Genomic DNA, 20318 nt, shown 5'->3' with positions numbered 1-20318 from the left:
AGGATGGCTTCTCAGCGAGGTGGGCTGTGCGCCGGCAGGCGAGCGTGGGGATGGGTCGCGTCCTGGGGACCCTTCCCGACCTGATATGCCAGGTTGAACCCACCCTTGGGCCTCCGCGGAAAGATGGGTGGGCGCCGGTCAGAGGAGGGGTACCTGCTATGAGAATTAAGCGTTATTGCAGCCCTCGAGGAGGGTCTTGAAGGGAGGCGGCCGCGCGTGGGAATAGGTTTCTCCCGCTCCTTCCCGCAACTGTCAGCCTCACGTCAGCGGAAGATCCTCACTGCCCATTTTACAGATGGGAACAGTGAGGTCTGCAGAGGAGAAGTGTCTCAACTAACAACCTTCAAACTCCTTATTTGACTTTGTCCCTCAGACAAAACCCTCCACTCTTGTCTAGTTTCCCCGGGACAGTAGGGTCAGGCCTAAGGGATGGAGGGGAACCTGACCCTCTCTGTACCCCCAGTATTCCCACTTTCCTGTGTGGTGCAGCAGTATGCCTGGGGGAAGATGGGTTCCAACAGTGAAGTGGCTCGGCTGCTGGCCAGCAGTGACCCACGGGCCGGAATCTCAGAGGACAAGCCATACGCAGAGGTGAGACCAGGGCTGTATTTTAGCCCACTTTACGGCAGGTGAGACCAAGGGACTCCTCTACTCAAAAGGCCTGGGGCAAGTCACATGGGTCAGCTGGGCACGGAGTGGGGGTAGGGGTATGGAGCGGCAGTAAAGAGGGAGGAGGTCCTCTAGGCTCTTCAGATCAGAGCAGGTCAATGAACTCAGATTGTGGCACCGAAAGAAAGACTTTTGTTAAAATAGGCTGAGATTTCCACTATGTCCTTCCTCCAGGAACTCTCAGCACTTACTGAATTTTAATTCAGCCGTCTTGACAATTAAAATGTTTGACTTTTACATTTTTAAACCTAAAATATTATGTATTTCTCCTGACAATTTCGTAGAGAAAAAAAGCATAAAAAGGCTTTAGCCTCCACTTCTGAGACTGGAATAAATGAATGCTAACACCTCACAGAGCCATTTGTCAGAGCTTTTCAGGACCTTGATAGTGCAGGTGTCATTTTCCTTACTGGAAAGATGAGCAAACTGGGACTCAAAGACACGAAATAACTAATCCAAGCCTCCACAGCTTGTTAGAGACAGAGCCTGGGTCTCTTGATTGCTGGTGTTCTGAGGTCTGCTGCCTCCCTTTATGTCCTTGATGGCATGAGCCTTTATATCCAGTCCTGGGAGGCCCCATGGGGAAGCACAGGGTAACTGGGATTGGGGCAGGTGAACTGGTGGTGCCAGGTTCTTCCCCCTTTCCTCTCAAATTTTCTGTTTTTCCAGCTGTGGATGGGGACCCACCCTCGGGGAGATGCCAAGATTCTTGACAACCGCATCTCACAGAAGACCCTAGGCCAATGGATTGCTGTGAACCAGGACTGCCTGGGCTCAAAGGTCAAGGACACCTTTAATGGCAAGCTGCCCTTCCTCTTCAAAGTACTTTCGGTTGAAACGGCCCTGTCCATCCAGGCACACCCTAACAAGGTACAGGATCAGAGGGGGCACAGAAGTCAGAGTAGAGAAGAGCTTATGTTAAGGCCCTCCCAGGACTTTTACTGCTTTTACTCCACCCATGCTAGACTCCAGCCCAAAGCTAAATCCAGGCTTGACAACTCTCAATTTAGCTGTGCATGGTCAGATGCTGGTGACACATGCTGGCAGCTAAGTCTAAGTGAACAGTCTGTGCCAAGGGAGTTTCTCCAAGCTTCTTCCTGGGCTCCATTTACCCAGCCCAGGACTATTCATATCTGCCATTTTCTCATTTGGCTCTCTCTGAAAGTTCACCTTCCAGTGCAGGGCAGTTACCCGGTTACCTCAGCTCCACCCTCAGGGAGTCTTTCTGCAACAAGCCCATGAGTCACAGCATACGCATTTGTCTAAACTCATTTCTAGATGGGCAAAGACCCAGAGAAGTGAGGGATTTACCCAAAGTCACACAGCTTGTTAGTGTCAGAGCTTGGCTTGGTGTTTCTGATTCACAGTCCAGGTCTCTTAAAGTTTATCCCAGCTTTTCCCCATATTTGGCCCATATCCCACCCCTGGGTTGGCTGAACCTGGAGTTTCTGCATTATGCCTGACTGGGCTTATTGCCAGAGATAGGAAGCCACTTCTGTATGGTAACTGGGGAGGGCAGAGAGCAAGGGCTGGGTGAAACTAGTATCCTGCTAAGTGATGGCTGCATTTTGACCATCTTCTTCCTCCCTTGGCCATCCCACAGGAACTGGCAGAGAAACTGCACCTCCAGGCTCCACAGCACTACCCTGATGCCAACCATAAGCCAGAGATGGCCATTGCCCTCACCTCCTTCCAGGGCCTATGTGGCTTCCGGCCAGCTGAGGAGATTGTGACCTTTCTGATGAGTAAGGTTGGGCAAAATGCTGAGAGCATGCATACTGGGCCTAGGATTCATGGGCAACCCAGGGCAGAGCTGGAACAGTGGCCAAGAAAAGAAGTTGAATGTCATAGGAACTGAGGGGGCTGGTTGGCCTCATAAATTCTTGACGCCACTGAGAAAGGCCCGAGACCAGGCTCAGGTGTGGTTGCTGAGGGTTGGTGGTGAGTAGTCGGTTTTCACTGCAAAGTTTGCTTAGCATTGTTTGGCTCTTTGATTAGGGATGGCATGGGGAGGCCTCCTCCAACTTCCCACTTCTATGGGTTCCATCTTGCCATTTCTGATATGGGACCTGGCCTGTCCTTGCCTTTCTGCAGAAGTGCCCGAGTTCCATTTCTTAATTGGAGATAATGCAGCAACACAGCTGAAGCAGAGCCTGAGCCGTGACTCCCAAACCGTGGCCTCTGCTCTGAAGAACTGTTTCTCCCACCTGATGAAAAGCGAGAAGAAGGTGGTGGTGGAGCAGCTCAACCTGTTGGTAAAGCGGATCTCCCAGCAAGGTGGGTGTCATTATAGCCTAGGAGCAATGTCCCAACCTGGGCTCCGGTCACATACTAGGCTATAGGGACAGGGTTCTCAACCCCTTTGCTCAAATGGAACACTAAAATGGGCCCAACTTAGATGGCCTGCTGGTGACTACTGATTCTTCCTGCCTGGAGCTCCTGTAGCACCCTGTTAATGTGTCAGATATAGCCTTTAGCACCTGTGAGTTTTATAATATCACATGCACACACAGGCTGGGAACCTATCCCCTTGACTTTTGCTCAGCACAGAGTAGGCATTCAGCATGTCTGTATGAAGACTACCAAAAACCCTCTAATCCAAATCAGCTGGTTTCTTTGTCGTAACACTGAAACACTCTGCTTTTACTTAAAATATCTTCCCTCATTCTATGCATTCAAGACAACTCAGCTCAGCACCCTCCCGCCACACACACACACACACACCCCACCCCCCCACCATTTCCAAGAAGCCTTCCCTCACCACTCTACTAACCTAAGCTGAGCTCACCCTCCCCTGGTTGGTCTGCAGGACACATTTTAGCTCCTGGCACGTTCTTCCTCATGCTATCTGGAGTGACTAACCATCTTGGTTTGCCTGGACTGAGTAATTTTCTGAGACACAGTATTTTCAGTGCTAAAAAAAGGAAAGACCTGGGCTCAGACAGTTGGGCACCCTACATGGAACTCTTTAGTTATCTCCTAATTAGGTTTTGAGCTCCTAGAGCAGTGGTTCTCAATCAGGTAACATTGGCAGTCGTCTGGAGACCTTTTTGGTTGTCAAAATCTGTGCTGGGATGCTAGTGGTATCTTGTGGGTAGAGCCCAGGGATGCTGCTAAACATCCTACAATGCACAGGACAGCCCCCACAACAAAGAATTGCCTGTCCCCAAATGTCAATAGTGCCGAAGTTGATAAACACTACCTTAAAAAAAAAAACACTCTAGCCCTTTTAATGCCTAGTGTAGTGTTGGGTATAGAAATGGTCAAAATGGGGAAAATGGTGCGAGCTGGAATTCCAAGGAAGGCTGGCCCCCAAAAGGCTGGGCATGTGGCTGGGAGAACATGCCCACCAGTTTCTGGATTCCTAAGTGGCCTTGGGGTGCTTTGTGACCCTCAGTGGCTGCTGGAAACAATGTGGAAGACATCTGTGGAGAGCTCTTGCTGCAGCTGCACCAGCAGTATCCAGGTGATATCGGATGCTTTGCCATCTACTTCCTGAACCTGTTAACCCTGAAGCCGGGGGAGGCCATGTTTCTGGAGGCCAATGTGCCTCATGCCTACCTGAAAGGAGGTGAGCCATGTTTCAGCAGTTTCAGAGCCCCACTGCCATCCTCTTGAGCCTTGTTTCCCCATCCAGACAAATCGGGAGAGGGTGGTCAAGGAAACCTTTAAGGTCTCATCCAGCTCTGACTTCCCAGGGTTCCTGGGGTCAGCAGGGAAATAGCCAGTAGGGATGATGAATGCCAGGTTGGTGTTGGACACTGCTTGAAACTTCACACCAACCCTGTAACTTGTGTGGGAATCACAATGTGAACCTAGGCTATACTGAATCAAGGTTGCTCTCGCCCCTGCATCACACTACCTTCATGTCTGTCCTGCCAACCCAGAGATTTTTTACGTTTAAAATACACATTGCCATAGAAGGGTGTCACATTTCGACTGTTGGGTGTTTATCCACTTGTGGACAGGATTTTGTGAGAGAATAGTCTGGGTAGGGTTGGGGCTCCCCCAGGAGTGAACGACTCCTGTTGACAATAACAGGTGACCTGTCATCTGTTTTCGGTATCTGATATTTTTTCCCAGAGAATGCAATTCACACATTTTTACCTAAGTGTAGGGAGTTCATGGCACTCAGGTTATAAGGCCTAGCCTTGGACAGCCAAACTCCAAGGCATCCTTCATCAGCTTAGCACAATTCTGTCTCCAGACTGCGTGGAGTGCATGGCGTGTTCAGACAACACAGTACGTGCTGGCCTGACATCCAAGTTCATCGATGTGCCAACTCTGTGTGAAATGCTCAGCTACACCCCCAGCCCCAGCAAGGAGAGGCTCTTTCCTCCAACACAGAGTCAGGAAGACCCCTATCTCTCTATCTATGACCCTCCTGTACCAGACTTCACTGTTATGAAGATGCAGGTGAGTAGGGGAGCATGGTGGTTGTCTCTTGTGGGGCATTAAAAACCCTGGCAAGAGACACAATGTGGATTATACCTGGGGCTAGGTTTCTTGTCAAATTCACTTGGTGCAGGGCCAGCCACAGGGCCTGCCCACTCCTCTGTACCAAGGACCAGATGTGGGCATCTAAGCTGACAAGAACCTGAGCAGACGGGGCAAAGACAGCAGAGCTCTTCCCTCTCCCTGCCTTTGGGGTTGTCCTGTGCCCCTGTGAGCTGCAGGAGCAGAGTCTAAGCTACACCATCCTTTTGTTTCTTCCTGCCCAGGTCCCTGGTTCCACCACTGAGTATAAGGTCTTGGTATTGGACTCTGCCAGCATTCTCCTGATGGTACAGGGTACAGTGACAGCCAGCACTCCCAAAGCCCAGGCAACAGTCCCCCTGCAGCGTGGTGGGGTGCTCTTCATTGGGGCCAATGAGAATGTCACATTGAAGCTCACTGTTCCTGAAGATCTGCTGATATTCCGTGCCTGCTGTCTCCTGTAGAGGCCATAGCCATTCTAGCTCTCCTGCCCAGTCACCCTAAATCCTGGCCAGCCTTACCTCCTCATGCCCAGCTCAAACTCCTTCCTTGCTCTGGACTCTTTGGGTATGCCTTGAAAGAGCTGGTGTAGAGCAATGAGATTGAAGGTAATGACTCCTAACAGGCCTAGGCTGAACCATCTTCTTCCTCAAAGGTGCCATGTGAGGACTAAGGGCTGACACTCCCCTTGCATTCTCACCACACCTGCACCAGATTCAATGCAGGAGGCAGCAGCTATTTCACTTACAGTAAACTGGTGAAATCTATGATTAGCTCAGCATCAGGTACAGCAAAAAAAAGTAGGTAATGTCTAAGCACAGGGTTCTGGCCCTAGGATTACACATTTCCTCAGCTGCAGAAGAGGTAAAGGGTAGGCCTGTGGATGAGTGTTGTTCATTGTCATCCTCTTGCTCTGTCAAAGCAATTAAAAGATAACTTGTTGAGGCTGTGGCACTGAAGAGCATTCAGACTTTGGTGGTCCAGTCTCTGAAGTAGGGAGAGGCAGCCAGCTTCAGCCTCAGATGCAAAGCTTGCAGGCAGACTTTGGGCCCTCCACCCCTGTAGACAGTGGAAGGTGGGTCTGAAAAGCAAGATTCTTCTCCAGGGTTTCAGTTGGCCTTTGGGCAGGGATCAGCATGCTAAGGCCATGCCTACTCATTTATATAGTATCCACCTGCTTTCAGGTTGGCAAAGTTGAGTAGATGCACCAACCCATATGGCCTGCAAAGCCTAAGTACTGACTGGCCATTCATGGAGAAAATTGGTCAATCACTTCTCTAGAGCACAGTCACTGGAGATACAGGGACTCAGGAACAGGACAATCCAATTTATGAAGAGCAACCTAGCTACTTTTTTTTAAACTGACAGGAAGTACCTAGGAGGGCATCTACTCTCCTAGTGCCTACCCTCTTAGAAGTGGGACACACCTCTGCAGGAGGTTGCACAACTACCTGTTCGCCAGTCTTGGATCTTATCACTCCAGACTAAGGAGAGACCTAGGCCACTGGCTCCTTCCTGTAGGGCAAGGGTTTAGACTCGTACAAAGGGATCTTTCTTGGCTGCCCACACCTGACCCCCTGGACAACTTAATTCTAGGAAACTACCTTCAAAAAAGTTCTGACCAATCTGTTCTAGTTTTCTTTGGTCCCCAAATTTCCTCAGCTAAAAAAAAAAAAAGGACCTAAGAAGAGGGAAGAAAGGGTTTGCTAAAGGAAACTCATTCTAAAGAGAAGTGATGTGCAAAGGCCCATTCTATCCATGGTCTCCAGTGAAGGCAGGCCTGAAAATGATGCCCATTGGGAACAGCTGAAAGGAGAAGAGGTGCTGGGGGAATGGTCACAGTTGGGAATATTAGGCTATTTCTTCATTTCAGAATTTATAAGGGACAATGACTGTAGCCTAGGCCTTTCTTAAAAATCCTGTTCCAACACAAAGACAGTGTCAACTAGCATGACTGTATTTATTATAAACTTACAGAGTTGTAGAAACTTAAGCCAAGAGTTCTGTAAAGTACTTTGTAAATAGTACACAGTACCACTCCTACCTGTGAGGTAAGCCTGAATAAATCCTCCCCAGGGCACTGTCACCTGCAAAACACCCAGCACTCTGAATTACGGCACTTTGGTTCTTAGTGCCTTTATTGGTGACATTTTAGCCTCTGGCCGCTATACCCAAACAAGTGACCATTTCTGTCCTGCCTCAGTGTACACCGTCTTCCATTCCAGGTTCCTACAACTTCTTTCAAAGGTAATGCCTCCCACACAGGGTCAACCAGCTCTGGAACAGCCTCTCCAGGGACAGTTGCAGCCAGATACACTAGTGTTGATTAATAGCAACAACTACCTGGAAGGCCTTGGTCTTGGGGTCCTGCTGCCACCCTCTCCAACACCTGCCAAATGCTTAGGTTACTGTCCAACTCCCCAAAAGAAAAGTGGCTCCACACTTGGCTGCCACAGCTACTTTTTGACCCCCACTAGGTTTCCCCTTACCACTGTCTTTACACTGTCTTACATCTGAGCCCTTTGTGTACACTTTACCTCTGCAGAAACCAGAAAGGCCTGATAGTCTCTATGGATGAGCAAGGGGTTCAGAATGGAGATGTCCTCATTCCCTGTGTAGAGTTAGAGCCCCATTCCAAAATAGAATAACCATCTGCCTCCCCTATTCCTCAGACCCCAATGTAAGGTGCCTCTGGTTTCCGTCCCATCTCCCTCCTACTGTGATACTGCTAGATTGTAGAATAAAAGTTAGCCACAGCCCCTTGGACATCATATATTTTTCCCAGCTTTCTGTGATTTGAGAAAAGCTAATGCCCACCAAGATAAATGCTCACATTTATAGGACTATCCTCATGAGGGTAACTGCCTGACAGTCTTTTTATCTGACATTCTCATCCTTTCAATTACCTCATGTGGTAGTGCAATCCATGCCATCCCTCATATACCCTTAGTGGCTGTAGGGCATCAAATGAGGCAACAGGCCAGGCACTTCCCGTGTGGGGCCCACACTCCAATCCTGACTACCATGCCCCTTAGTATGGAAACCCTGTCCACTCTCATTCAGCCCTCACCATGGTTCTAGGTAAGGCATCGACCCCTCGCCTCCCCGCACCCCCCCACCCCCCAAAAAAACTAAAACTACATTCTAGGGAAGAGGTCTGGTCCAGCAAGAGATGCTATCTAGAAGAGGTCACAGGGAGGGCTTATGCCTGTCTTTGTTGTGTACACACTGGGGACTAAGAGAGACTTCTTGCACCCAGAGGTTTACAGTCCAATCTGAATATCCACTGAGGCCCATGCTGTGGTCAGAGGAATTTGGAGGGCTGGACACAATAGAATGGCCCACACTGGGGTGAAGGACAGCCCTCTGCAATGGCAGATTAACAACTCAGGGGCTTTGGGAGCCAGCATAGGTCCCTCTTTATCCTGTCTGTGCGCCTCCACCTATGTCAAAGCCACACAGCTGCACCAGTTACTTCTCATCCATTGCTACTTCTCCAGTTTAAAAAGCTTAACAAATAGGAAGGCACAACGACCGCTCCCTGCAGCTCCCTCTTCTGGTAACCAAAAACTAGAGGCTTCTGGGGTGAGCTCCAGTCCTTTCACCCAACCTTTATTTTTTTATTTATTTTTTAAAATTATTATTTATGCCTACAGCACCTGGTCTTCCTAGGTGGTCTCCCATCCAAGTACTAACCAAGCTCAACCCTGCTTAGCTTCTGAGATCAGACATTGGGCTTGTTCAGGGTGGCTTGGCCGTAGACCATAGTGGCTCCACTGGGGTGCAAACCCAGAACCTTCTGCATGTAAAGCAGACGTCCTCACCCAACCTTTAGCTCAAAGACTGGATAGAAAAACTAGCTAAGACAAAGGCAAAGAATGGTGACTAATGAAAGACAAATATGTACACAGTGGAGCAGTTTTTCTCTAACTAGGGCTGACCAGAGTCACTAAACCTACCCAGGCATTTGGAGCAGTTAGGGATGCTCTGGGTCCAGGGATTCTAGAAGCCTTGTTCCTGCTGTGTCGTCCCTGCCAGTGAGACAGGCACAAGTGAAAGAGGGCCAAAGAGCCTTGCTCTACGCTGTCCTGAAGAGCAAACATATAACTTGTCTTGGAGCTAGGAAGAGTAGGAGAGCTTAAGGAATTTCTTAAAACTGGTCCCAAGTTATATTCTTTTTCAAAGATTCCCAGCTGCAAGCCACAAAGTGCTATTTTCTGTCTCCACACACCATCTAGCACAGCCTGGGCGCAAAAGCTCTTTTTCCTTCCAAAAAGCATGACAAATACCAGTCAGGATGTCAAGTGTTTTTCTTAGCCAGCTTTGTCACTCACCCTAAGAGCCAGAATTCCTCTATTTCTGCCCTTATTAAAGTGGTTTTGCCAAACTGTTCCAACAGCAGAGGAAAACTGCAGAATTGCACGTATTTCACCCTATAACCCAGATAGGGTCCTCTGGCCTGAAAAGCACCAGGTAAGGGGTAACTGCAGGTCACTGACCTTCCCAGAAGGTCTGTGCCTCCAGTGATTGGGGCAAACAGCAATTCCCACTGCACTCCGTGACCTATGAAGAACTGAAAGGGCTCTGCAGGCATGATGGGCAGGACCCATTTTAGGGGGTTATGTCTACTGGAGAGTACAGGAGGAGGAATCCCCAAGACAGCACCAGCAGCAGGAGCACGTGGAGGAGGTCATAGGCTTGGGGGGAATGAGGTCCAAGTCCTCATCATCTGGAATCTCATCCAGGTGATACCCATCCTGGAGCAGCTGGCGGCTCACATCCTGGTTCACCTGCTAAGAGCAGGAGAGAATTGTAAGCCAGGCTGCAAAGCAGAAATAACTGGTGCCAAAAGGCAGCCCACATTCCCTTACTGGAGCTTCCAGTCCAAGCTCCACCCTCAGGATAAACCCACAAATCCCTGGACTATAGGAGGAAGTGCCAACTTTTCCTACCTGTGCCTCAGGCAGCTGCACCCAGGGGCCTGAGCCAGTACTGTCCAGGCTGCACTGTCTTGAACCTCAGGGAAGGTACTCTCTAAAGAATACTGAGGCATCTGATAGAAATACCAGATTCTAGATTGTTTGAAAATCAATGCTCTGACCTTTCCCCCTGGGAACTCAGACAGGTCTCTGAGAAGGCTGAAAAATATAGGCCAATGATAGAACAATGGGGTGGAATAGTAGAGGAACATGACTTATAGTAGAATAGGGTGGAGAACGGCTCTGTCTACACTGCTGGTTAGACATGTTGTCCTTCAGTGCCAGCAGAGCTCATTCCTTGCAAAGTGGAACCTGTCTGCCTAGCTTTACCAGTTCTGCTGAGCAGAAGGAAAATCAGACTGGAATAGTGTAGGACTTTCTCTGGCTTTTGACTAATTTTTCTTTTCTTAGTTTTAACCATTTCAGGCACCCAGCTATTCAAGGAGGATACAATTTACAAGCTGCCTCTATTCTCTTTGGCAGAAACTCAGGGGTAGCCAAAGGTTTCCAGAATAAATACCAGTGGTGTACAGTCATGTCTCCAGCACTTCACTTGTCATAGGCAGTAAGCTACATATGCCAGAACTTTATGTCTCTTGTTTTTGTCTGGAACAATCACTCTGGAAATATGTCCAAAAGGCCAGCCCAGGAGTATCTTAGTCTAAGTTCCCATGGAAGGAACAACTGACACAATAGACATTTGGCCTGGAAGAAAGCAAGCTTGGTGGAAGATGGCTGGGGGACAGACAAGAATGCTGATCTCAGATGCAAGACAATAAAAAGGGAGACTATGAGTTACTGTGTGTCCTCCAGTAACTATGAGTAACTATGAGTTACTGGAGGACAGGCCTAGGACCAGAGTCCAGGCTGCAGGAGACATTTCAAATTAATAAGGAAGACTTAGCTCTAAGCACTACCTGAAGAAAGAATTATGCATGTGTTGCGGGGAAGGCAGACAGCAAGGTTTCTTGGAGGTAGTGAGTACCCGATTATAAGAAGCATCCAAGCAAGCAGAGGTTGGTAAACACTTATCTGGGATATATCTAAGATTCCTTTTCTCAATGGTGGCCTGGACTAGAAGACTTGTGAGGTCATTTCCAGCCCTAAGGGCCTATGGTCTTTTGGATTTTCAACAGCTCTCCTCAGACACCTGTACCTCTGCTGGGTGAAGGGGGCATGGGGGGCGGCATAGAAAATTGGAGAACCAACCGAAGTCTGGCATAGTGCCATGCATGTAGCAGGCACCGGACAAGCATTTAGCAGTGGTGATGACACTGCCTGAAGCCTGGCCCCACACAGGAAGGCATTCTGGACTTGCCTCTGCAGAGGAATACCCGGAGGAGTATCTGGATTCCAGCTCCCCATCACTAGGAGAAGAGGAAGACAGTCAGTTCAGTGGGATGCTTATAGAGCACAGCTGCAAATGGCCAGGTGGAGAGCATGCAAGGGCATCTGCAGGATTTATAAAGCAAAGACCACACACCATAGAACTCAAGCCCGGAATTTGCTGTAAGTACAAATTGTTTCTTCAATGGCTTCAGCAGGGTGAGGGTTACTGTCACTAATAGTGCAAGACATAAGGCAGGATGATTTCCCCCAGACAAGGTTGGTGCTCCAAATCCAAGAGCAGCATGAGTCCTCTGAGTCCTCTAATCAAGCCATCTTGGGAAGGGACAGTGCTCCAAAGACAGCCCTGGAACATGCATGAAGGGTCTTGGAAGAGATAGGGAACTAGCAAAGGCACCAAGCAATCTGCTGTTGTACCCAACTCACTCCCCAAGGGATAGTTCCAAGGAGAGCACTCACCTGTCAGAGTCGAGGGACACCAGGTTTTCATCTGGACTCTGACTAAGAGCAGTATAGCCCTTATTAAACTTCACTGACCTGAGGGGAGACGGGGGAGAGGTCATGCAGATATGAGAACCAGCATTTATAGAGAAAGCCAGAGTCCTTGCCCTTACGTAAAAAACTGACTGTACTCCTGACTTGCCTTCTATCTAGTCACACACCCACCAATGCCAGCCATGTGTCTGGCTACAGCTCCTCAGAATAGGCAATTCCCCACACCACTCCCCCTGCTACTCAGGAAGAAAGGTGCACCTTTTTCTGAATCAGGAAAAGCAAATCCTCCCTACATTTATTTAACCAGAGTACAGAAAAACCTCAACTCCTTAGACAAATCCCTTCACCTGAGTTTCAATTCTTATCTGTAAAAGAGGCACCGGATAAGGTCCTACCCAGCCCGCAGTTTACCAGTTTTAATAAAAACACAGCACTAGCTGCTCTCCATCCTCAGTCCTAGGGACCCAGCCATTATGCTCCTCATTTAATGAATGATTCTATGCCCTGACAAAACTCTCTAATTCCAAAGAAAGTCTTTTCCCTGACACCATCACATCCTTAAAGGAAAAAGAAAAAAAGGTCGTTCCTCTTCCTCCTTTAAAATAGTGAACCTGACACGTTGGCCTCAGGGGAATCCCTAGCCCGGCCTTAAACGTGAGTCCTCTGTCTCCCAGACCCAGGACTAAGGCCTTTTCTGGAAACTGCTTGCACAGAAGGTGGCCCTTGCTGACACCTTTTCCCTGAAGAGTCGGGGCGGTTCGGCGAGGCCCCCAGCATGCCTTTTCTTCGCAGAACGGCCTTGGCCAGGTCCCGGTGCTTCTCTGGAAGTCAAAGGGCCCGGGTCAGCGGAGTCTTCCCCACTCTGCCGTGTCTCCCAAACGCCAGGAACCCACTCTCGCCGAACATATTTTCGGGAGCGGACAGCAGGTGCCCCTCCGAGGTCGCCCCAGTGGAGCTCCGGAGCCCGCCCGGGGGACACGGCAGCCCGCCCAGGCAGAGACGCCCATCAGGCCGCACTCACGCAGCTTGGCCTGAATGGAAGGTACGCGCATCACCATGTACGGGCCCCGCTTCTCCACAGCCGCCGGGGTCCGCTCCCCCACCCGGGGTACTCTGCGGCCACTTCGCCCAGAGGGCGCCCCCGCAGCTCCTGCCACGCGGCCCGGAACCCCGCCGGGCCCAGGTCCTGGAGTTGAAGCCGGCGCCGCGTGCCCACTGGGCTCCGCGGTCGCCATGGCCTGGCCACGCCCTGCCGATTTGCGGGACCCAGCTGTGTGGCTAACCAGCCGACAGCCCGGACGGAGGGAGGGGTCTTTGAACAAGATGGCAGTGCGCAGGCGCAGGTCGTACTCACACGAGCTTCCGGCCCCGCCTCCTGTGGGCGTGGCATAGCTTTCGCTTTTGTAGGGACAGGGTAGTTTCCCTCCTCCTTTTCCGGCGCCCTGAGGTTCTTGTAGTCCCTCTGAAGGTGGGGCTATCGCGTCCAGTCCGTCTGTAGTCAAAGTCACATATCAGTATTCATAGAGAGTGTGCTCCCGCAGACCGAGCCCTTTACGTCCCTGCTCCCACATGCTCTCTGCGGTGTCTCGCGGGTCGTATCGCCAAACCCGGAACTCCCCAAGGGCAGGGCTGGGAGAGTTTGGGTTAAACCGAAAAGGGCTGTATGAGAAAGGGAGATATTAGCGTTCTTCTCCAGAAAAGGAAACGGGCCCGAGAGAGGTTCAAGGACCTATCAGAGGTCACGTAACTAGAGGCAGTGCCTGGACTAATCGAGCTATCGCCAAACGCACGTGATTCCCAACACTACGCGTTGTCTGAAACCTTGGACGAGGCCAGACCCTCTCTAGTCCTCAGTTTCCACATTTTAAAATGTGGATATAATGCACTGTCGTACAGCTAAAATAAAAATAGGCCGTAGAAAAGAGAGTGAAAGTGCGCTGAGTCTGTGTGTGGCAGGGCACGGTGCTGTCACTGCTCTTGACTTCTTTGGCCCCCCAAGAGATGTGTTTGTAGCTGGCTAGAAAGAAACTCCAGATTCTTGTAGGAATTGCCAAATCTCATGAGGCTGTCCCGAGGCTAATTTATTGGCCTCCACAGTGTATGTCAACAATATAGAACTTCTGAGCTTCCAGGGCCACCCAAATAGTTGAGTTAGACTATGCCTTAGGAAGGATAGGAGAAAAGAATTTAGGGATGGAGTTGTTGTTTTTTTTAATTAGAAGCACAAAGGAATGCTGACTATTTTGGTAGATTCCACCCCTGTTTTGACCTCCAGAAACAGCAATTGCATATGGCTGAACTTAATATTTAATCCTCTTGACCGCCTGCTGAAGCTGGTTGTTACTTCTGTTATACAATGGGACTTAGACTTGGTCAAACTCACTAGTTAAGTGGTAAACCTAGAATTTCAACTCAGCTCCCAGTGGACTCCAAAGAAATGGTTTTTCTCATGATTATGATGCCAGTTAAACTGATGGGGACCTTACCAAAGGCCAAAGAAAATGTGATCAAAACCCACTCGATGTCACAAAATGTCCAGGAACTTGTAGTAAAAAAGTCTGAGCGCCCTTATCTATACCCCTCTTGAGGCTCATCATTAGTGCTCAATTAATTGCTATGTGATTGGACATGAACTCTGAATCCAGACTATTTGCTTTGCTACTTACTGGCATAACATAAACCTCTTTATGTTTCAATTTATTTAGCTGAGAAATGGGGATGATAGTACCTATCTAATAGTATTGTGAGGTTCAATTGTCAAGTGCTTGGAATATAGTAAGCACTGGGGAAATGTAACCTTACAAAGCTTACACAGTGTTCTAAGTATTTAGTGTTTATTCTCTCACTTGGCTTTATGCTCCCCAAGGGGACTACCTTATTCATTTTCCTATCCCTTGTTTTTAGCACAAAGTCATAGCAATACATATTTGTCAAATGAATGTTCTGTTTCCCCTTTTAACTTTTAGTTAATTTAGAATCATAGGACTTTGGAGCTAGGAGAGATCTTAGAAATTATATAGTCCAAGTTCATTTTATTTATTTATTAAAAAATTTTTCCAAACTCATTTTATTAATGAAGAAATTGTGATTGCCCAACTGTCCTGGCCTGGATGTGGGCAGTTCTCTTTCTCATTTAAGAAATTTATTGGTTAGGAATTTAAGCAAAATAAATTACTCCTCACTCCCCAAAACGAACAACAAAGAGTAGAGTCTAAGTTGAAGGGAATGAGTCTTCTGGGCAAGAACTTCCACAGCACATAGGACCCAGAGCCACTCTTCTTCACCCCTTCTACTCAAACCCTAACCCAAAGTGACTGCGCTGGCTGGCTCCCTTGCTGTACTGCGGATCCTCAGATCTTTCGTTCAGCAAAGCTTTATTCATCTAAGGTGTGGCAGGTTACTATTCCAGGCCCTATAGATCTAATGATGAATTGGACGGATAAGGCATCTCCTAGTTTCTGGTTCCAGTCTTCTTTGTTATTGGGGGTGGGGTGGAGTGGAGGTAAATTCTTGGCTGTTAGGAGCAAATACTTCCACCCTGGTTTTCAAGCCCTCCTGCACTTGTTTGAGCAGTTGCATCTTTATCCTTGGCTCCAGATCATGGGAATCCCACCTATTCCCTAATTTTCTTTAGTCCTGGAACATATGAATCTTCATCATCAGTCAAGAATGATGGTTATGCTGTCCACCGGCAAGTATCTGGGATTAGGCATAGGGATGGGGAACAGTTGTGAATTTTTGTTTATTGAGGTATAATTGACATATTAGTTTCAGGTGTACAACATAATGACTCGAAATTTGTACACATGGCAAAATCACCACAATAAGTCTAGTTAACATACATCACCATACAGTTATAATTTTTTCTTTTTTTCTTATAATGAGGACTTTTAAGATCTACTCTCTTAGCAACTCTCAAATATGCATTACAGAATTAAGTATAGTCACCATGCAGTGCATTACATCCCCATGATTTATTTTATAGCTGAAAGTTTGTGCCCTTTGATCTCCTGCACCCATCCCCTAGTTCTAACAGGTTTTTTCCCCTGCATCCACCAATCTGTTCTCTATATCTATGAATTTGTTTTGTTTTGCTTTTATATTCTACATATAAATAAGATCATATGGTATTTGTCTTTCTCTGTCTGACTTATTTCACTTAGCATAAGGTCCATCCATGTTGTTGCAGATAGCAAGACTTCATTTTTTTATGGCTGAATTGTGTATTTTTATATATATAATTTCTTTATCCATTTATCTATCAGACACTTAGATTGTTTCCATATTGTAAACACTGCTGCAAAATGAACACAGTGGTGCATATATCTTTTTAAATTAGTGTTTTCATTGTCTTCGGATAAATACCCAGAGTGGAATTGCAGGATCATGTGGTAGTTCTGTTTAAATTTTTAAGGAACTTCCATACTGTTTTCCATAGTGGCTACACACACAGTCCCGCCAACAGTGCGCAAGGGTTCTATTTTCTCCATATCCTTGCAAACATTTGTTATATCTTTTTGAAAATAGCCCTTCTAACAGCTGTGAGGTGATATCTCATTTTGCTATGATTTGCATTTCATTGTTGGTTAGTGATGTTGAGCATCGTTTCATGTGCCTATTGGCCATCTGTATGTCTTCTTTGGAAACATACCTTTTAAGATCTGCCCATTTTTAAATAGGATTTTTGTTGTTGTTGTTGTTGAGTTGTATGAGTTCTTCGTATATTTGGGATATTAACCTCTTATCAGATATATTATTTGCAAATATTTTCTCCCATTCAGTAGGCTGCCTTTTCATTTTGTTGGTGGTTTTCTTTGCTGTGCAGAAGCTTTTTAGTTCTACTTATTTATTTTTCCTTTTTTTGCCTTTGCTATTGGAATCAGATCCAAAAAATCATTGCCAAAACCACTGTCAAGCTTACCACCTAGCTTTTCTTTAGGAGTTTTATGGTTTCAGATCTTACATTCTAGTCTTTAATCTATTTTGAGTTAATATTTGTGTATGATATAAGATAGAAGTCTAGTTTTATTCCTTTGGTATGGCTGTCCAGTTTTCCCAACATTATTTTTCGAAGTGACTGTCTTTTTCTCTTTTGTTGTAAATGAATTGACCATATATATGTGGGTTTATTTCTGGGTTTTCTATTCTGTTCCATTCATCTATGTATCTGTTTTTATGCCAGTACCATACTGTTTTGATTATTATAGCTTTGTTTGAAATCAGGTACTGTGATGTCTCCAACTTTGTTCTTTTTTTCTCAAGGTTGCTTTGGGTACTTGGGGTCTTTTGTGGTTCCATACAAATGTTAGGATTGTTTGTGAAAGATGCCATTGAAACTTTGATAGGAATGCACTGAATCTATAGATTGCTTTTAGTGTGAACATTTCATCTTTTAGTATGGACATAAATTCTTCCAATTTATGAGCACAGGATTTCTTTCCATTTATTTGTCTTTAATCTCTTTCACCAATGTCTCATAGTTTCCAGTGTACAATTCTTTCATCTCCTTAATTAAATTTATTACTAGATATTTTATTCTATTTGATGCAGTTGTAAATGGGATTGTTGTCTCAATTTCTCTTTCTGATATTTCATCATTAGTGTATAGAAATGCAACAGATTTTTGAATATTGATCTTGATTCCTGCAACTTTAATGAAGCCATTTATTCTAATAGTTTTTTTGGGGGGGTAGGGTCTTTAGGGTTTTCTATATATAATATCATGTCATCTGCAAATAATGATAGTTTTACTTCTCCTTTCCCAATTTGGATGCCTTTTATTTCTTCTTCTTGCCAGATTGCTCTGGCTAGGACTTCCAATACTGTGTTGAATAAAAATAGAAGAGTGGGCATCTTTGTTGTCCCTGATCTTAAATGAAAAGCTTTCATTTTTTTCACTATTGAATAGGATGTTCTCATATATGGACTTCTTTTCATGCATGTATGTATTTTGATACCCTGCTCCTTGAAACAAAGCCTGCCCTTTATGTATGGCTTTTATTATGTTGAGGTACATTTCCTCTATACCTACTTTGTTGAGCATTTATCATAAATGGATGTTAAATTTTGTCAAATACTTTTTCTCTATATTGAGTTGATCATACCATTTTTTAACCTTAATTTTGTTAATGTGGTGTTTCAAGTTGATTGAGTTATGTATGTTGAAACATTCTTGCATCCCTGGAATAAAACCACTTGATCATGGTATAAGATCCTTTTAATGTATTGTTGTATTTAGTTTGCTAATATTTTTTGAGGATTTTTGCATCTATGCTCATTGGGGGTGAATTTTTTGTTCTGCTACTTCCTTCTGAAGCTCTATTTCCCTACCTCACCAGCCTAGCCTTTGACTTCTCCCATATTGGTAGAGCATAGGAAACTGATGGAGCCTATGAATCTGAAGGTCTTTCTGGGCTCCCAGGTCACCCCACCTTCATCCCAACATTAATTTATGTCACCTCCCTCTAGGGAAGAGATATTTCCCAATCTTCAGAACATTCTCATATGGACTGTCATACCCACTTTACATGTGTAAGAGGAAATGAGGGTCACAGGGGTTAATTGACTTTCCTAAGGCCACAGTGCTGTAGAGTTGAGAATTGAATCCTTATCTGCCTCAAAAGCCTGCCCTCTTTTTATGCCAGTCAGGTGTGTGTCTTTAATATTATGGACTGAATTGTGTCATTTCCCCCACCTCATCCCCAAATTCATATGTTGAAACCCTAAAGCCCATGTGATCATATTTGGAGACAGAAACTTTAAGGAGGTGATTAAAATTAAATGAGGGTGGGTCCCTAATCCAATAAGGTTGGTCCTTATAAGGGATGTGTGCACACAGAGTAAAAGGCCTTGTGAGGACACAGCAAGAAAGTAGCTATCTGTAAGATAGACAGAGAGACCTCATCAGAAACCAACCCTGCTGGCATCTTGATCTTGAACTTTCAGCCTCTAGAATTGTGAGAAAATACATTTCTGTTGTTTAAAACCACCTAGTCTGTGGTATTATTATGGCAGCCCTAGCACACTAATACAAATGACAGTCTCCAAAATTTCAGAGAGAAATGTGCAGAATCTACATCCAGAGCATGACACTTGCTCTCACAAAATACTTTTAGAATTAAAATGCTGGGGAGGAGACTGGCCAAGATGGCATAGAAGGTAGATACTGTGCATGCCTCCTCTCATGACCACACCAATATTATAATGAAACTACAGAGCAACTATCACTGGGAGTCGCCTGAACTCTGGCTGAACAGAAGTCATACAACTAAGGACATACATAAGAGGTTACCTTGTGGCTGGTAGAAGGGATGGAGATGCAAAACGGCCCTGTTCCGTTTGTGTGGCGTGTGGTGGTGGAGAATCAGGAGGGTTATCTTGGCTGCAGAGTACCCTCCCCTCCCTGGAGAGCGAGGGGTCCCGGCACCACACTGGACTCTCCAGCCTAGGGTGACAGTGCTGGGAAGAGAAGTTCCCACAACCTCTGGCTGTGAAAACCCAGCGGAGATTGTGGCTGAGTGAGACAGAGGGCTGCAAGAGTCACAGACATTCCTCTTAAAAGGCTCGCGCTTGGACTTACTCACTGATAGACTCACTTGCTCTGAGCTCCAGCACTGGGGCACCTACTCAAAGAGTGCCAGGGTCACACAGGGAGACACTGAGTTGTCAGGCTTTAGGGTGAGGTCTGGAGGGGCATTTTTCTCCAGGTCAGAAGTGCTGGTAGTATCCATTGTTCCTTGGTTGAGCCCTCCCTGGTCTCAGCATGCGGATGCAGGCAGCCACCATATCTGAGTCTCCATCAGCCTGGATAACATAGGTTGCTCTGCCCCTGAGACTTACTTCTCCCAATATGCAGGCCCTTGGTTCTTGCTGCAGACTGTCCTAAAATCTCTCAATGGCTCACAAAGCCCAAAGAAACAGCATCTGGCCTCAGTGTGCCCTGTACCTCTTGCTGAGCAGCACTAAGCCTAGCACTAGCAGCAGACGGCTTTAGTTTCTGGCTTGGCCTCTTGAGGCACCTATAAGCCCAGTACAGGTGGCAGTCATCTGCAGATTGCTTGGTGACTCTTGCCAGGTAGTCTCAGAAGTGCACAGGCTGTGGCTGAATTTGGCCTGCAGCTGGGCCCCTCTCAGGAGGCCCTTGGGCTAGCGCACCCACTAGCCTGCTTTGCCCAGCTACGGAGCTGAAGCAATTCCCAGGGCTGCATCTGAGGAAGACATACTGGAAAGGCAGACTGGGCAGCCACCAGAGCCCTGCTAAAATGAATCCTGCTCCATAGAGTCAGCCCCTCACTGGCCAGCCCTCACAACCTCTCCTACCCCATCCTCTAAATTGCCCGAGGATCAGTCCCA

The 20318-nt window shown here is 46.9% G+C and overlaps 2 protein-coding genes across 5 annotated transcripts; one reads left to right on the top strand and one right to left on the bottom strand.

Moving 5' to 3' along the window:
* Positions 1-2: 2 nt before the first annotated feature.
* On the top strand, positions 3-7138 carry MPI (mannose phosphate isomerase). Of its 2 annotated transcripts, none has more exons than XM_006922617.2 (8): positions 3-19; positions 464-591; positions 1339-1539; positions 2273-2414; positions 2764-2946; positions 4067-4240; positions 4877-5085; positions 5391-7138. In XM_006922617.2, the coding sequence occupies exons 1-8, from the start codon at positions 4-6 to the stop codon at positions 5607-5609; spliced, it is 1272 nt and encodes a 423-aa protein (XP_006922679.1). In that variant the 5' UTR covers position 3; the 3' UTR covers positions 5610-7138. The 2 variants fall into 2 exon arrangements, with proteins under 2 accessions (XP_006922679.1, XP_015453180.1); XM_015597694.2 differs by having other exon boundaries at positions 10-92.
* Positions 7139-9437: 2299 nt separating this feature from the next.
* On the bottom strand, positions 9438-14023 carry FAM219B (family with sequence similarity 219 member B). 3 transcript variants are annotated; one of them, XM_025040342.1, is made up of 5 exons: positions 12988-14023; positions 12700-12787; positions 11931-12008; positions 11334-11491; positions 9438-9938 (listed from the first exon to the last, which is right to left on the bottom strand). In XM_025040342.1, exons 1-5 carry the CDS (start codon positions 13199-13201, stop codon positions 9883-9885), a joined length of 594 nt encoding a protein of 197 aa, XP_024896110.1. In that variant the 5' UTR covers positions 13202-14023; the 3' UTR covers positions 9438-9882. The 3 variants fall into 3 exon arrangements, with proteins under 3 accessions (XP_024896110.1, XP_006922677.1, XP_006922676.2); XM_006922615.3 differs by having other exon boundaries at positions 11443-11491; positions 12988-13304; XM_006922614.3 differs by having other exon boundaries at positions 9438-9935; positions 11443-11491; positions 12988-13304.
* Between the last annotated feature and the right edge of the window lie 6295 nt (positions 14024-20318).

Source organism: Pteropus alecto, unplaced genomic scaffold (assembly GCF_000325575.1).
Source record: "Pteropus alecto unplaced genomic scaffold, ASM32557v1 scaffold38, whole genome shotgun sequence".
NCBI classification, from domain to species: Eukaryota; Metazoa; Chordata; class Mammalia; order Chiroptera; family Pteropodidae; genus Pteropus; species Pteropus alecto.
Note: the sequence above shows the minus strand (reverse complement) of the source record. Positions and strands in the feature narration are given on the sequence as shown.

What these genes read in the sequence shown, in the direction of transcription:
- FAM219B (XM_006922615.3), bottom strand. Translation starts at nt 13,201, where the DNA reads ATGGCGACCGCGGAGCCCAGTGGGCACGCGGCGCCGGCTTCAACTCCA. An exon ending in TTCCATTCAGGCCAAGCTGC is followed by an intron (nt 12,788 to 12,987) that starts GTGAGTGCGGCC and finishes TTTGACTTCCAG; the next exon opens with AGAAGCACCGGGACCTGGCC. An exon ending in CCCGACTCTTCAGGGAAAAG is followed by an intron (nt 12,009 to 12,699) that starts GTGTCAGCAAGG and finishes GTCTCCCCTCAG; the next exon opens with GTCAGTGAAGTTTAATAAGG.
- MPI (XM_006922617.2), top strand. An exon ending in TCCAGGCACACCCTAACAAG is followed by an intron (nt 1,540 to 2,272) that starts GTACAGGATCAG and finishes GCCATCCCACAG; the next exon opens with GAACTGGCAGAGAAACTGCA. An exon ending in AAAGCGGATCTCCCAGCAAG is followed by an intron (nt 2,947 to 4,066) that starts GTGGGTGTCATT and finishes TGTGACCCTCAG; the next exon opens with TGGCTGCTGGAAACAATGTG.